The sequence below is a fragment of the Aquarana catesbeiana genome, linkage group LG04 (genome assembly GCF_042186555.1).
Source record: "Aquarana catesbeiana isolate 2022-GZ linkage group LG04, ASM4218655v1, whole genome shotgun sequence".
NCBI classification, from domain to species: domain Eukaryota; kingdom Metazoa; phylum Chordata; class Amphibia; order Anura; family Ranidae; genus Aquarana; species Aquarana catesbeiana.
Window position 1 is genome coordinate 395,688,606 of NC_133327.1, and position 16,541 is coordinate 395,705,146.

The following is a 16,541-nucleotide window of genomic DNA, read 5'->3' on the forward strand; positions in this document are numbered from 1 at the left end:
TGTGGCTCCCGTGATTGATCAGGGCACATGGAGAACTGGGAGCTGTGTGTGTAAACACACAGTTTCCGGTTCTCTGAAGGGAGAAGTGACAGATCGTCTGTTCATACAAAGTATGAACAGCAATCTATCTCATCCTCTACATAGTCCACTCCCCCCTTCAGTCAGAACACACACTAGGGAACACATTAATCCCTTTATCACCCCCTAGTGTTAACCCCTTCCCTGCCAGTTACATTTTTACAGTAATCAATGCATTTTTATAGCACTGATCGCTGTAAAAATGCCAATGGTCCCAAAAATGTGCCAAAATTGTCCCACGTATCCGCCATAATGCTGCAGTCCCAATTAAAATCGATTGCCACCATTACTAGTAAAAAAAATTAATAATAAATATGCCAAAAAACCATCACCTATTTTGTAGACGCTATAACTTTTGCTGCAAACCAATCAATATACGCTTATGACTTTTTATTTTACCAAAAATATGTAGAAGAATACATATCAGCCTAAACTGAGGAAAAAATTGTTTTTGTATATATTTTTGGGGGATATTCATTGTTTCAAAATAGTCACTTTTTTTGTTTATAGCGCAAAAAATAAAAATGCAGAGGTGATCAAATACCACCAAAAGAAAGCTTGTGGGAAAAAAAGGACGTCAGTTTTGTTTGGGTGCAACGTCGCATGACTGCGCAATTGTCAGTTAAAGTGATGCAGTGCCGAATCGCAAAAAGTGCTCTGGTCAGGAAGGGGGTAAAATCTTCCGGACTAAAGTAGTTAACAACCAGTGATTAGCTGCTTGTTAAGGAGCGGGCCGGGAAGCTAGCAGCAAAGAAAGGGTTAAATGTGCCGCAGGCGCTTCGGCAGTGGTGCCCATTCACTTCAAGGGGCAGGGGCAGTGGAGGAGTGGAAAAGATGCTGTTTGCAGGACTTTTTCTAATGTCCTGCAAGAGCACCGTCCCAGTGTGAAAGTGCATGTCAGAGATCTATTGTTCCCAGTGATCGGGAGCAGTGATCTCTGTCATGTCACTGGTAGTCCATCCCCCCTACAGTTAGAACTCACTGAGGGAACACACTTAACCCCTTGATCACTCCCTAGTGTTAACCTCTTCCCTGCCAGTGTAATTTTTACATTGATCAAGATATTTTTTTTAGCATGTGTACCTCTTTCAGTGGCTATAAATGGTTACAAAATGCAGTAATATTTAAATGCAAAAAGTTGTAAAAAAGGTTTATGTAAATTTTCATTCCCCACTATACAGTTACACTTGCATGAATGCATTATTAAATGAATTAACTCTTGAAATACAAGCAGGATTATTTACTAAAGAAATTGAAAATTTTCACACAATAAGTTGTGTGACTATTCACTTCAATTTTCAAATTATGTGAAAAGCAAATTCATCTTCACTTTGAATACCCAATCATGTACACATGAACTAAGTAAACCGGAATTTGCTTTTCACATGAATAGAAAATTAAAGTTGAGATTCAAACTATTAACACTCAAACCTACTCATGATATGCTTTTTTTTTCACTTCAGGGAAGGTTTCTGTGTGCTTTCTGGGCTCATCTTCCCCACTCTTTTTCTTTTATTTATCTCCTCTCTTTCTGGGTGTCTCAGTTCTATCTTTTACCCTTATGCATGTGTTTACATTAGATTGTGCTGTGTATGGTAATTTTGCTAATATCCTTGATTGATTGCATTTTTCCTGTAGGTTACACTTTCCTCCCTTTGACGCTAGATGAATCTGTTATATTACATTCTATAGCTTTGTTTTGTCTTTCCCTCTATTTGCTAATTTGTTTATTTTCATTGTATTAATCTGCATTGCTATAATTTCTAGTAGAAGATATTTGTGATTAGTTCTAATTACGTTTTGTATTTTTTAGAATTCTTTTCCATGCACTTATTTTTGGTAGTGTCATCACTGGGGGTTGGTGGTGGGAGGAGTTATAGGAATTTATACCTGTGTGTGCCACTATTGTATTTGTCTGAAAAGTGGGCTGTGCCCTGCTGAAATGTTGACATTGTTTAACCTCCCTGGCGGTATGATTATTTCGGATTTTAGGTGCTGAAAGCGGTACAATTATTTTGCATGGAAATTTGGCGTTTTATATTGTAGGTCTGTAATTCTTAACAATAACACACTTAAATCTATCCAAACAAGAGTCTAGTAGATATCCCGGGTATGATAAAGTTTGAAACACAAAAACATAAATTATAATATACTAAAAAAAAAATAATAATTAAAAAAAATAAAAATAAATAGTAATAAAATAAATTTCCACACGATTCACTATCGCTCAATTCTGCAAGTGTTCTAATTTACTATCGCTGTTTTCTAGATGGTCTAAAGCCATTTTTGACGTAAAGGGACACTTTTTGGTTGCTATGGACAATCTCCAGTTTCCAGGCAGAAAGAACAGTATATGCAATATAAAACTGCATGCAGGGCATGGGCCAGAGCACTGGGGACAAATGGGATGTGAAATGATTTCATACAGAACTGTAATCTGTAAGATTACAGTACTGTATGTGTTATGCTTTTTACATTTTTTTGAATTTGCCGCCAGGCTCCGCCCCCGTGCGGGGGCGGAGGGAACGGAGCCTGGCACAGAGAGGCTTCGGAACAGGACACAGCCCGCGGACACTGCGGGGGACATCGCAGGATCCTGGGGACAAGGTAAGTAAGGAGGCACCAGGATCCTGCGATGTAATCCCGAGTGTGGCTCGGGGTTACCGCTAATGGTCCTGAATTTTAACCCCGAGCCACACTCGGGAAAACTGCCAGGGAGGCTACGCTAAGATGGAAAATTCTTCCAATTATAAGTCCCGTTGAGTGCACCTGCCTACTTCATATTTTGCAGACTATAAACACAATTAGCTCCTATAGTAAATCAGCTTCCCCATGTTTTAATGTTTACCCTTTTTTGGTTCTGGAGATGGTGTTTCAGGTTTTTTCATTAGCACTCCTGCAATATAAAATAAAATACCATTTACAGAATGTCATATCACGCAATGTTTTCAAATTTGATTAAAATGTTGTGATTTGTTGTTATACAATGCAATAATTTGAATAATTTGAGTACATAGCTAAGTCTAAAATGCAACATGCAAGTATTTCCTTTGCTGTGGTCAGTAAATTTTTATTGGTTGCTGCACTTGACATTCCACTGCTAATTTTGCAAGCATACAAAAGTTGTTTAGGTCTAGGTTTTCAGGATTGAATACATTTTCTTTTATACTGATGCGCTAACTTTTCTTCCACTGTGTTATTTAAAAGAGTTTTTTTTAACTTTCTTTGGTTCATTTGGTTCTTTTCTTTTGGTTCACTTTTTAATTAAAATCTTTGAACAATATGTTATTTAATAAGACAATGCAAAGAGGGCAAATAAATATCTCAGTATGAAATTAAAAGAAATACAAATATACTGTACATCCTATATTACATATCAGTACATGAACAAGTATCAGTGATAAATAGCATTGCACACATTTTGATATTCTTGCATACTAGTGTACCCCATGTTTCATCTGGTGTACAAACTAGCACAGTATTTATAAAAAGCAACATTTGAGAGTTGCTTCACTAAAGAGGTACATTGTCTTCATTTGGGTTAGTGCAGAAAATCAAGCTGTGTATATTTTCAGTACACAGTCATGTGCAGAGATAGTTTTAATAATCGTGTTTTTGCCTTGCACATAACTAGACTATTAAGGCCCTTGAATGAATGAGTGTGGGTTAAAATATAATCCACCCTCTGTTGTCAAATCAACTAGGCATACCACTCGTGGGAACTAAAAGGTAGCTGTGCGTTCTGCAAGCAGGAAATCAACTGCTACATCTGACCATACACCTTTTATTTTCTTTTTCTTTTTTTTTTTTCGTTGGGTCAGTGTAACAAATGAGGTGGGTGGAGGAATCTCCTGAACAGGGAAATTTTATTCTGACAGTGGCAGTGGCTGTTGTCAAAATACACTGATCAGTAGCTGCAAATTTTCCAACTTGTCCCAAATGACCGACTTCTTTTGCGTGGGGATAGCCATAGCTCCCAACTGTCCCTGATTTCGAGGGACTGTCCCTGATTTGGAGCAATGTCCCTCTGTCCCTCATTTCCCCCCATTTGTCCCTCATTTTGGTCTGATCTATATAGATGTATATATAATGCACTTTTTATCTATCAAAAAATGTTTACCAGTGCTAAAATTTTCATCTGAATTCTAAATTGCTGCATTTGTAAATTCCAAAAGCCCGTATAAAGGCAAAGTAGTGGTAAAAAAGCACTTGTGGGTTTAATCAATCTTGTTTTTTTTTTTCAATTCTCCTTTAAGGGGGCGTGGCAGGGGTGTGTGTCCTATGCCTGCATACTTTTGCTGATAGCTGTCCCTCATTCCCATCTCAAAAAGTTGGGAGGTATGGGGATAGCCACGCACTAATCAAAGGTCATCCTTGCATGTATTTTTAGGAGAAACTATCTTTTTTGCGTGGGGTTCTCCTTTAACATTTATACCAGACCCTCATCTAGGATTAGGTTTAGTACAAATGAAGAGAATCCCCAGCTGTTTGTTTACAAATAGAAAGCAGCAGCCTGGAACTGTCATTTATTGGCAGTTTATCTGAACAGCCATTTTTTTTCTTTCTTTGTAAATGTCACTTTTTCTGTAGTCTTTTTAGGTGTGTCACTTCACAGGATAGTCCAGAGCATCCACAATGCAATTTTTTATGCATTTTTTATGTTTCATTTTAAGCATTATTAAAACTTCTGCTCTCCACCAAACTGTTTTTTTTCTTTGGTGCATGTGCCACAAGGCAATACTCAGCACTCAGCGCATGCCCTTTGTTTAACCGATTGCCGACCGGCTCGCGCTGATATGCGTCGGCAGAAGGGCACATACAGGCATATTAACATACCTGTACATTGCCCTCTAAGAAGCGGTTTGCGGGCTTGCCGAGAGCTCTGTGAGTGTGATCGCGGGTCCCACGGACTCGATGTCCACAGGGATACCCGTGATCATCTCACAGAGAGGAAGAATGGTGAAATGCTGATGTAAACAAGCATTTCCCCGTTCTGCCTAGTGACACTGACATTGATCACCGCTCCCTGTGATCGGTGATCAGTGTTGTGTCACAGGTAGCCCCTCCTCCCCACAGTTAGAATCACTCCCTATGACACACTTAACCCCTACAGCGCCCCCTAGTGGTTAACCCCTTCATTGCCAGTCACATTTACACAGTAATCAATGCATTTTTAATCGCACTGATCGCTGTATAAATGTGAATGGTCCCAAAATAGCGCCAAAAGTTTCCAATCTGTCCGCCATAATGTTGCAGTCATGATAAAAATCGCTGATCACCGCCATTACTATTAAAAAAAATTATTAATAAAAATACCATAAAACTATCCCCTATTTTGTAGATGCTATAACTTTTGTGCAAACCAATCAATAAACGCTTATTGCGTTTTTTTTTACAAAAAATATGTAGAAGAATATGTATCAGCCTAAACTGAGGAAAAAACATTTTTTTATATATTTTTTGGGGATATTTATTATAGCAAAAAGTAAAAAATAATGATTTTTTTTTTCAAAATTGTCGCAGTTTTTTTGTTTATAGCGCAAAAAATAAAAACCGCAGAGGTGATCAAATACCACCAAAAGAAAGCTCTATTTGTGGGAAAAAAAGGACGCCAATTTTGTTTGGGAGCCACTTCGCATGACCGTGCAATTTTCAGTTAAAGTGACACAGTGCCGAATCGCAAAAATTGCTCTGGTCTTTTGCCAGCCAAATGGTCCGGGGCTGAAGTGGTTAACAATCACTGCCTAATAGCCTAGAACAGTGTTTCTCAACTGCAGTCCTCAAGGCACCCCATCAGGTCATGTTTTCAGGATTTCCCTCAGATAAAACAGCTGTGGTAATTACTAAGGCAGTGAGACTGATCAAATCGCCAGTGCAAAATAATGGTGAGCCTGAAAACATGACCTGTTGGGGCACCTTAAGGACTGGAATTGAGAAACACTTGCCTACAAAATGGGCTTTACCATTTTCTATGATTTGGTCCATTGATTTTAATAGGGTTGTGATTCAGCATCTGAACTTCAATAACGTTTGCTGGATGTACACCAATCTAAAACCAGGTACATGCAACACATCACTAGTGTACATAAATCTTACTCTAAACTTATGCTACAATATAATGATGAAAGTTGCCATGTACTTTGTTTCTTGCTATTATCTATCTATAATATGTGCAAATTAATATTAATATAATTTGTTTGTTACATTGGCAAGTTCTGAAGGTTACCTTTCTTTGGCTCTGCTGGTTCTTGTATTTTCACTGGAGTCTCTGCAATAAGTACTTTATTGGTGAGATATAATGAAACAGCTAGGCATACTGCTTTGTGTTAGTCTTTTACTATTCTATACACCAGGGATATGCAATTAGTGGACCTCCAGCTGTTGCAAAACTACAAGTCCCATCATGCCTGTGCCTCTGAGTGTCATATTTGTGGCTGGCAGAGTCTTCCTATGCCTCATGGGACTTGTAGTTCTGCAACAGCTGGAGGCCCGCTAATTGCATATCCCTGCTATACACCATCACTTCAGTTTAGTAAGACTATTAACACGTTTAATCACATTTAGTTACATTCATTGAGCTTTGCATAATATTCAACAGAACTGGACATATCTCTTAAAGAGGTTGTAAACCTTCAAAAAAAAACCTAAAAAAAAAAAACCTGCAAGACAAAGGCATAATGAGCTAGTATGCATCACATGCACGCAGGTGCTGCCAGTCACGGCATGGGTACTAAAGAAATGGCTCGAGTGGGCCATTTCTTCAATGCGCATGCACCAATTACATCGGCAGCAATGCATATAGTGAATATCTCCTAAACTGTGCAAGTTTAGGAGATATTTACAGTACCTACAGGTAAGCCTTATTATAGGCTTACCTGTAGGTACAAGTGGTATAACAGGGTTTACAACCACTTTAATTTCTGTGCCTCCTTCTCAAGTTTCAGTGTGTGTGAGAAAGGCTTCATTCACACAGTTGCACATATGCGTACATTTGTGTGAAGGGCTGTGTTTGCCTGCTTGGAATGAACAGGTGTTCCATGCACCTATGTGCAAGCAGTTCCACTCATGCCTATTGGGATATAGAGGCTGCTTGGACAAGCCACTGATCTGGATATGACAACCATGCAAGATCAGGTGTGTGTCCTAGAATGCACACTGTCTGCGCTTGAGGACATTCACCATGGATATAAAATTGATTACGTGAAACTGGAAGTGATGTCCTTGATGACGCCCTGGAGGAGGGGCAAAACACATTGACGCATTTATGGGTTTTCATTCTAGTACTGACGTTACTTCCGCCCTCTGTGGAACGCATGCCAACTCGCGGCGAACCCGGATGTATTTCCATCCCTGTCCTTTGTTTTTCTTATCAGCAATCTCGTAAGTGGCATTTTGATTGCGCAATAAATCTGTTTTTTAACAGTACTTCATGTTCAACCTCTATTTTGTTTATATATCGAGCCGGGTGGATTTTACGGTAATCCCCAAGACCTGTCTTATGTGTGGAGAGCTCTCTGAGGAGTCCCAGAGTTTACCCTACCAACACCAGATCACCAGATTACAGTGTGTTTGACCCCCAATTGTTCAGGTATTTGTTCGGATATTTTTAGCACTATAATTACTGTAAGCACTGAATATACATTTTTATTTGACATTTGAGGTTGTAGCACCTTGTGGACAGCTGCTGCAGGTTTTCATCACTTGTCACCTTTTTTATATATATCACATAGAGTGAGTACTTATGTTTTTTTTATATGCACCTGTATGACTGTCAAACTGGGACCAGTGGCTGTGTCTCAACAGACATACAGTAAATGAGACTACCTGCATGCGGATGCATGAAAACACCTGTGCATCCCAGGCAAGCAAACATGGCCCTTCGCACAGATGTACACATAAGCGTACAGTGGGTTCAAGGGCAGGGTTGTGGCTGATTCATGGAATGCAAAAAGCAGTTTTGAGTAAATTCAGATTTATATATAGTTATAAAACAAGGATAGTGGTAACTACAGAGATTTAGCCAGTGGTGCATTTTAACTAGATGATTACCAGGATAAAAATGTTAGAGCCTCTCAGTGGATCAAGTTAACTGTCAAGACAGCTTTAAAAGCATTATATACATGTTTGATTGTGCTATGCAATCACAGATAAGCATTAACAGAAATGAATATGTATTTTCAAGTGCTTTTGACCAGCAATATTAAAACAAAGAACAATAAACTACAAAATAAAATACAAACAAATGGGCATTTGACTACAGGGCATAAAATATCATATAAAATGACAATATCTACCCTTCTTTGGCTCTTTCTGCTCCTTTACTTGTTTTTCTTCTTTTTTAGCTGAAAAAAGATTATGGTCAATTATTTATATTATAATAATTTTTTTAAACCGACTTTCATGCTAGATACTGCCTTCTTTAGTTTTACTGGTACTTTTTGTTTTATTATTGAGATTTATGTAATAGTAATTTGATACATATAATTAATAGTAAGTAATAGTTTAGTTTCCTTGTACTGTACTTACAGTTCACAAGTGCCCATGCACCTTAGTCATAATGAAACTTTAACCCAAGGTGCTTGGTGACCTCATTATAAACCACTTCCTCCAGCTATGAAAAATGTTCAGTGCATGAAAAAACTATTGAAAAAACTCCAAATGCAACAAAGTATTGATATAATATTGCATATAATGATAAGATATCACATCATATTATGTATCTACTGTATTTAAATCAAGCATATCAATTACAATCCAAGGGTAGAACCATTTGCTAAACATAATAAAGCTGTTACATAGTTACATAGTAGGTGAGGTTGAAAAGAGACACAAGTCCATCAAGTCCAACCTATGTGTGTGATTATATGTCAGCATTACATTGTACATCCTTGTATGTTGCGGTCCTTCAAGTGCGTATCTAATAGTTTTTTTAAACCATTGATGCCCCTCGCTGAACCACCGCCTGTGGAAGGGAATTCCACATCCTTACCGCTCTTACAGTAGAGAGCCATCTACGCAGTTTAGGGTTAAACCTCTTTTCTTCTAATTTTAGTGAGTGGCCACGTGTCTTATTAAACTCCCTTCCGCAAAAAAGTTTTATCCCTATTGTTGGGTCAGCAGTATGGTATTTGTAAATTGAAATCATATCCCCTCTCAAGCGTCTCTTCTCCAGAGAGAATAAATTAGGTGCTCGCAATTTTCATAACTAATATCCTCCAGACCCTTTATTAGCTTTGTTGCCCTTCTTTGTACTCACTCCATTTCTGGTACATCCTTCCTGAGGACTGGTTCCCAGAACTGGACAGCATACTCCAGGTAAGTCTTGTAGAGTGGGAGAATAATCGCTTTATCCTTGGAGTTAATCCCCTTTTTAATGCATACCAATATTCTGTGTGCTTTGTTAGCAGCAGCTTGGCATTGCATGCCATTGCTGAGCCTATCATCTACTAGCATCCCCAGGTCCTTTTCCATCCTAGATTCCCCCAGAGGTTCACCCCCCATTGCATTCATATTTTTGCCACTCAAATGCATTATTTTACATTTGTCTACATTAAACCTCATTTGCCATGTAGTTGCCCACCCCATTAATTTGTTCAGATCTTCTTGCAAGATTTCTACATCCTGTGGAGAAGTTATTGCCCTGCTTAGCTTAGTGTCGTCCACAAATACAGAGGTGGAACTGTTTACCTCATCCTCCAGGCCATTTATGAACAAATTAAACAGGATTGGTCCCAGCACAGAACCCTGAGGGACCCCACTTTCCACCCCTGACCATTACGAGTATTCCCCATTTATCACCACCCTCTGAACTCGCCCTTGTAGTCAGTTTTCAATCCATGTACTCACCCTATGGTCCATGCCAATGGACCTTACTTTGTACAGTAAACGTTTACGGGGAACTGTGTCAAATGCTTTTGCAAAATCCAGATACACCACATCTACAGGCCTTCCTTTATCTAGATGGCAGCTCACCTCCTCATAGAAAGTTAATAGATTGGTTTAGCAAGAACTATTCTTCATGAATCCATGCTGATTACTGCTAATGATACCATTTTCATTACTAAAATCTTGTATATAGTCCCTTATCATCCCCTCCAAGAGCTTGCATACTATTGATGTTAGGCTACCTGGTCTGTAATTACCAGGGATGTATTTTGGATCTTTTTTAAATATAGGTGCTACATCGGCTTCTCTCCAATCAGCTGGTACTATTCTAGTCAGTAGGCTTTCAGTAAAAATTAGGAACAATTACAATCTGGCAATTACTTGACTGAGTTCCTAAGTACCCTCAGGTGCAACCCATCGGGTCCCGGTGATTTATTAATGTTAAGTTTCCCAAGTCTATTTCTAATTCTGTCCTCTGTTAGCCATGAGGGTGCTTCCTGTGATGTGTCATGAGGAAAAACACTGCAGTTTTGGTTATTGAAGCGATTCCCTTGTGAAGACTGAGAAGAATAAATTCAATACCTTCACCATCTTACCATCCTTTGTAACCAGTTGTCCTTCCTCATTCTTTATGGGGCCAACAAGTATGGTCTGTCCTCCCTTTTTTACTGTTTATATACTTAAATAATTTCTTGGGATTTTTTTTGCTCTCCTCCACTATGTGTCTTTCGTGTTCTATCTTAGCTGCCCTAATTGCACCCTTACATATCTTGTTGCATTCTTTGTAAAGGCTGAATGTGATGATGACCTCTTTTGCTTTTATATGCATTTTTACATTAGAGTTAAGCCATCCAGGAATTTTGTTCCAAATGGGATGCACTGGCTAATTCCCTTATTTAATAGGATCTTAAAGCAAACCCATCTCTCCTCCTGTTCTTTGTTTCTAAGATTTTAACCAATTTATATCTTCAAACAAAGTTCGTAGTTTAGGGAAGTTGGCTCTTTTGAAATTTGGTGTTTTTGTGTTCCCCTTGTGTTTCCTATTTGTCTTATTTATACTGAAGCTAATTGACCTGTGATCGATATTTCCCAAATTGCCCCATATTTCCACATCCATGATCAGGTCTGTATTGTTGGCAATCAGTAGATCTAGTAAAGCCTTGTTTCTAGTTGGTGCGTCTACCGTCTGACCCTCTCTCTTGCTTTATTTGATTGCTGTCACTTGACGCTGGACTGGGAATCCAAAAGATATTCTGTAAAAAAGGAAGATAAACAAGGGCACAAAGGAACTACATAGTGCAGTGATACCTTTGTTAAAATAGTATACATAAAAACAGACAGGAAGTATTGCCTGACAAAGGCCTGATGAAATGGAAGTTTCTCCGAAAACGCATTCCCAGGGTACCTTGCAAGCTGACAGGAGTGAGAGTGGTCTGCTTTTATCCCTCAGCGGTGGTGTCTGATCCTTATACCAGCATTTCTGCCACAGCATTAACCATCTTTCTGCTCATAGTGGTGGCTGCACAGACTTTACACTGGACACATCACAGGACTCTGACACTGATCTTTTTTACATGTGCACCCACTGTATCCACAAGGTATCACTACACTATGTAGTTCCTTTGTGCCCTTGTTTACCCTCCTCTGTTACCAAATCACCTTAGTCAGAGCCTCAGCAGTAGCACATAATACTCACCTTAGCTTGCTGAGAGCTAAGAAAAATACATAGATCTTCAATGCCCAATCCAGCTAATCAAAAAGCAGCTGCATTTATATAGTCAATATACAGTCTCTGCACACATTCCTTGGCTGACCAGTTTTAGGAAGGGGCTGATTAACCAAAACACACCTTATTTGCAGATAGGTTATGGTTCTGCCAAAACAAGGATGACAATGGTTGTGTTTTCTCAGTGCAAACATACATGCAGGGTTTAAAATAATTCCACGTGTTTCTGTCGTAGTCCTTTTTCAGAAAAAAACATTTGGTAATCATGCCTTCTGACTGCCATCTCATGTCTAGGTGTATATGTCTATGTTTACAATATATGTACGTATGCATATTTTTCTTTTATGATTTGATCCTTTTATTATAGATTATTCTCAATATAATCTAATCTCTGTTACCCAGTGATGTCCCCACAATTATAGTAGGTACATTTTTCACTATATTTATGACTTTAATTTATACCAGTCTAATTTGTACAATTACTTATGTTTGTTAACTAGCCCTGAAGAAGTGGATACATAAATGCCTTGGCCTTTTTGAACCTTCAATAACTCATTTAGATACTTTAAAGATTAGTGCCCTCTCGATTTCCTATATCTCCTTTGGATACAGGCATTTCTCATCTGGTTAGAGCGTAGTGCTTTTGGCCTTGTGCACTTTCATCTATGTAATATGTAATTGTATTGTACCAATGAGCCTGTTATTAAGTGTTCTTGCATAGCAAGACCACTTACTGTTATCTCACATATATATTATTCTTATTATTATAGCCAAATTTACCACCCTAACTCCTCCCACAGTTTTTACACTACATAGACAAGTAATATACCAAAACGTGCGGATTGTTCCCGAATGGTGTGCTATTACTTTGTGGAACGTTTCGCCGAATGGTTCACGAAATATCGTCGTTTTTGCGGCGAAATTGGTCCCATAGGAATGAATGGGGAAACTAGAGTGGGAGATGACAAAAGCTGGAAAATCAGAACATGATTTCTAAACTGCCGCCACTCCCTCATTTTCAAGCCCACCTACACAAATCTTATATCAAAACGTTCAGCTATCCCTGCTGCCACTAAACATGTCCACGGCTAAGCCATAGTCCTGATAGTTTTTACAATATGACCATTTGTTTGCAACTCACGCCGTCCATTGACATTCATTGAAACTACACTCTAGCCCCTTCAAATTTGAAGGGCAATTTCTAAACTGCGACTGTGCCTCCATTTTTAATATTTCAGAGACATACTATGTATCAAAATCTAGGTCTGGGTCTTGTGATTCTCACAATATAAAGATCTTCGCTGTAGGATGTATAGTTTTTAAAATACGGCCATTTGTTTAGAGGTCATTTCAGGAAATTTTAGCCATTAATCAGAGTGTACTGTTATGCCGCGTACACACGGTCGGACTTTTCGTCTACAAAAGTCCAACGGACGCTGACGGACTAAAGCTGGCTGGTAATCCGATCGTGTGTGGGCTTCTCCGGACTTTCAACGGACTTTTTCAGCCTCAAATCCGACGGACTTTAGATTTGAAACATGCTTCAAATCTTTCCGACGGACTCGAGTCCGGTCGAAAAATCCGCTCGTCTGTATGCTAGTCTGACGGACAAAAACCCACGCTAGGGTAGCTATTGGCTACTGGCTATCAACTTCCTTATTTTAGTCCGGTGTACGTCATCACGTAAGAATTCGACGGACTTTTGTGTGATCGTGTGTAGGCAAGTCTGTTCGTTAGAAAGTCCGCCGCAAGTCCGTCGAAAGTCCGTCGAAAGTCTGTCGGACAGGCTGTCGGACTTTTGTAGCTGAAAAGTCCGACCGTGTGTACGCCCCATTAGTGTTTGTTTTGTTGCCATGGTTACCAAAGCTTCTGTTATACACAGGGGGGGAGGTGGCTGGAGCATCTCAACTCTGATTACAGAGCGCGGGGGAGGGGACAGACACACCATGTACTGATTTATAATAGAGGAATATGATGGGGCAGTTTTGATGGGGTAATTCTGATGGGGCAGTTTTGATGAAGCAGTATTTGGGAAGCATAAACAGGGCATGAGCGTTGCTAGGAAACAGTGGTTGTAAACACAAGATGCTGAGACACTCCAAATGCATGTGACTTCATCTGCTAGACTTGATAATGCTTGTAGACTCCTCCCACAGTTTTCACACTACAGAGACAAGTAATATACCGAAACGAGCGGATTGTTCCCGATTGGTGTGTTATTACTTTGTGGAATGTTTTGCCGAATGGTCCACGAAATGACGTTTTTGCGGCGAAATTGGTCCCATAGGAATGAATGGCGAAATGTTCAAAACTAGAGTGGGAAGTGACAAAAGCTGACAACCCCATGATCAGCCAAAACATTATGACCACCCCATGATCAGCCAAAACATTATGACCGCCCCATGTAAAAAAAAAAATATTTTTGAAAAAAAAAAGTAATTTTTGAAAAAAGTAAAAAAATAATTTTTGAAAAAAAAAAAATCATTTTTGAAAAAAAAAAAATATATATATTTTTGAAAAAAAAAATATATTTGAAAAAAAAAATATATATATATTTTTGAAAAAAAAAATATATTTGAAAAAAAAAATATTTTTGAAAAAAAAAAATTATTTTTGAAAAAAAAATTACTTTAAAAAAAATAATAATTTCGAAAAAAAAATTATTTTTGAAATAAAAAAATTCATTTTTGAAATAAAAAAATTCATTTTTGAAAAAAAAAAATACCTTTGAAAAAAAAAATCATTTTTGAAGAAAAAAAAATCATTTTTGATTAAAAAAAATTCATTTTTGAAAAAAAAAATTACTTTTGAAAAAAATGTTCAGCTCTTTCAGCGAATGATGGAACTTTTTTACTACTATTTATACTTTTTAAAATATTAAGCTTTTTAACACTTTTCACAGTTACTCAAGCCACTCCACCCCACCCAGTTACTCCGCCCACTCCAGTTGTAGAGGCAAGAACACTTTCACAATTTCCCCAGAAATTGTACCTTTTCTAGTTCTAATTGCATTTCAGTACAGCATGTGCTCTCCACATGTCTATTTCCTCATTCGCAGTCACCTGGCAAAAGTGCGCTAGAAGTCCATAAAGCATTATTTGGGTGGTTATTTATTTAGTTTTTTTTTTTTTTTTGTGGTCTGTCATGTTTTTTTTCATAGGCGTTTCTAAAAGTCATACACTCTTTTGGATAGAGAAAGTTGGACACACAATAAACTATTCTAATATAACTTTTATGCCTGCTTTATATGGTGGGCATCATTATAAAATAAAACTTTTGAACAGAATAGTACAGAATTCATTGAATATATTTCTTCACAGTAAGGCTACTTTCACATTGGGGCCGCAGCCACATTAGCGCTAAGGTGCTGCTTGTTTTAGCAGTGCTTTTCGGCCACTAGTGGGGCGCTTTTAAGCCCCACTAGCGGCCAAAAAAGGGGTTAAAAATGCCTTTTTAGGCGCTTTGGAAGCGCTACCCATTCTGGGCAGGGGCATTTTAGGAGTGCTGTATACAGCGCTCCCAAACTGCCCCATAGATTCTGCTTGCAGGCCTTTTTCTAACGTCCCACAAGCGTACCGCCCCAGTGTGAAAGCACTCGGGCTTTCATATTCGAGTGGCATGGGAGGCAGTTTTAAGGTGCTTTACAGGCGCTATTTCTAGCACTAAAACACCTGAAAACTGCCTCAGTGTGAAAGGGGTCTAATGCCGCGTACACACAAGCAGACTGTCCGACAGAAAAAATCAGATGGAAGCTTTTTATCATATATACCAATCATGTGTAAGCCTCATTGGACTTTTACTTTCGAAAAATCTGACGGACCCAGAAATGGAACATGTTCTAAATCTTTCCGACGGACTCAATTCCTATCAGGAAAACCGATCATCTGTATGCTGGTCCAATGGACCAAAAAAGATGCATGGTCTGAAGCAAGTACAAGACAGAAGCTATCGTATATACCGATCGTGTGTAGGCCTCATTGGACTTTTACTTTCGAAAAATCTGACGGACCTAGAAATGGAACATGTTCTAAATCTTTCCGACTGACCCAATTCCTATCAGGAAAACCAATCATTTGTATGCTGGTCCAACGGACCAAAAAAGACGCATGCTCTGAAGCAAGTACAAGACAGAAGCTATTGGCTACTGGCTATTGAACTTCGTTTTTCTAGTCCCGTCATAAGTGTTGTACGTTACCGCGTTCTGGACGGTCAAACTTTGGTTGGAATGTGGGTTGACAATGTGTAGGCATGACCGCTTGAATGGAATTCTGTCTGAGTTTCGCCTGAGAAACCGTCAGCTTTTATTACGACAGCTAAACCAATCGTGTGTACGCGGCATAAGAGTTTCAAGTTGGAAATGACACAAGTTTACCATTTTTAGGTTCTGCTGCTTTATCTTGTTTTTTCTGTGGGATCTCTGAAACTATATCAATTTAGCAACAATCAGATGTGACAATTGCTTTTCGGGAAACACAGCATGAACAGAGATTATCAGAACAAAAGTAATTATATCCACATTGTTAAATAAAATATATGATATATGTGGAAAAGTTATCATTTGTCCCTGTCTTGCTGTTAATTCAATTTCTTTACTAGTGCTTAAGTATTTCTAATAAATAAATAGTAACAAAAAATCTTAACAGCTGTTAATTGGTAATTTTTGATTTTTGATGTTTCCTGTTCTTATAATAAAGTATGGAAAACACTGTAAAAAAAAAAAAAAAACTTCTTGTATCTACCTGTCTTTGGCACTTTGGTTTCCTTTTCTGGTCTTTCCTCTATTTTCTCTAGAAAAAAAATGAATGTAATGTTCAGCTTATTTGATTTGTTTGCAGTCGTGTTTTCTATCATC

At 38.4% G+C, this 16,541-nt stretch overlaps 1 protein-coding gene across 1 annotated transcript in view; it reads right to left on the bottom strand.

The window, feature by feature from the left end:
• Nucleotides 1–16,541, bottom strand: part of LOC141141259 (uncharacterized) — a 1,017,917-nt gene that overhangs the window by 62,644 nt on the left and 938,732 nt on the right. The window contains exons 83-87 of the mRNA XM_073628940.1: nucleotides 16,429–16,476; nucleotides 16,062–16,112; nucleotides 8,373–8,420; nucleotides 6,305–6,346; nucleotides 2,927–2,974 (exon numbers count right to left, since the gene is read on the bottom strand). Coding sequence (XP_073485041.1) covers nucleotides 2,927–2,974; nucleotides 6,305–6,346; nucleotides 8,373–8,420; nucleotides 16,062–16,112; nucleotides 16,429–16,476 — 237 coding nt within the window. The remainder of the gene's footprint in view (nucleotides 1–2,926; nucleotides 2,975–6,304; nucleotides 6,347–8,372; nucleotides 8,421–16,061; nucleotides 16,113–16,428; nucleotides 16,477–16,541) is intronic.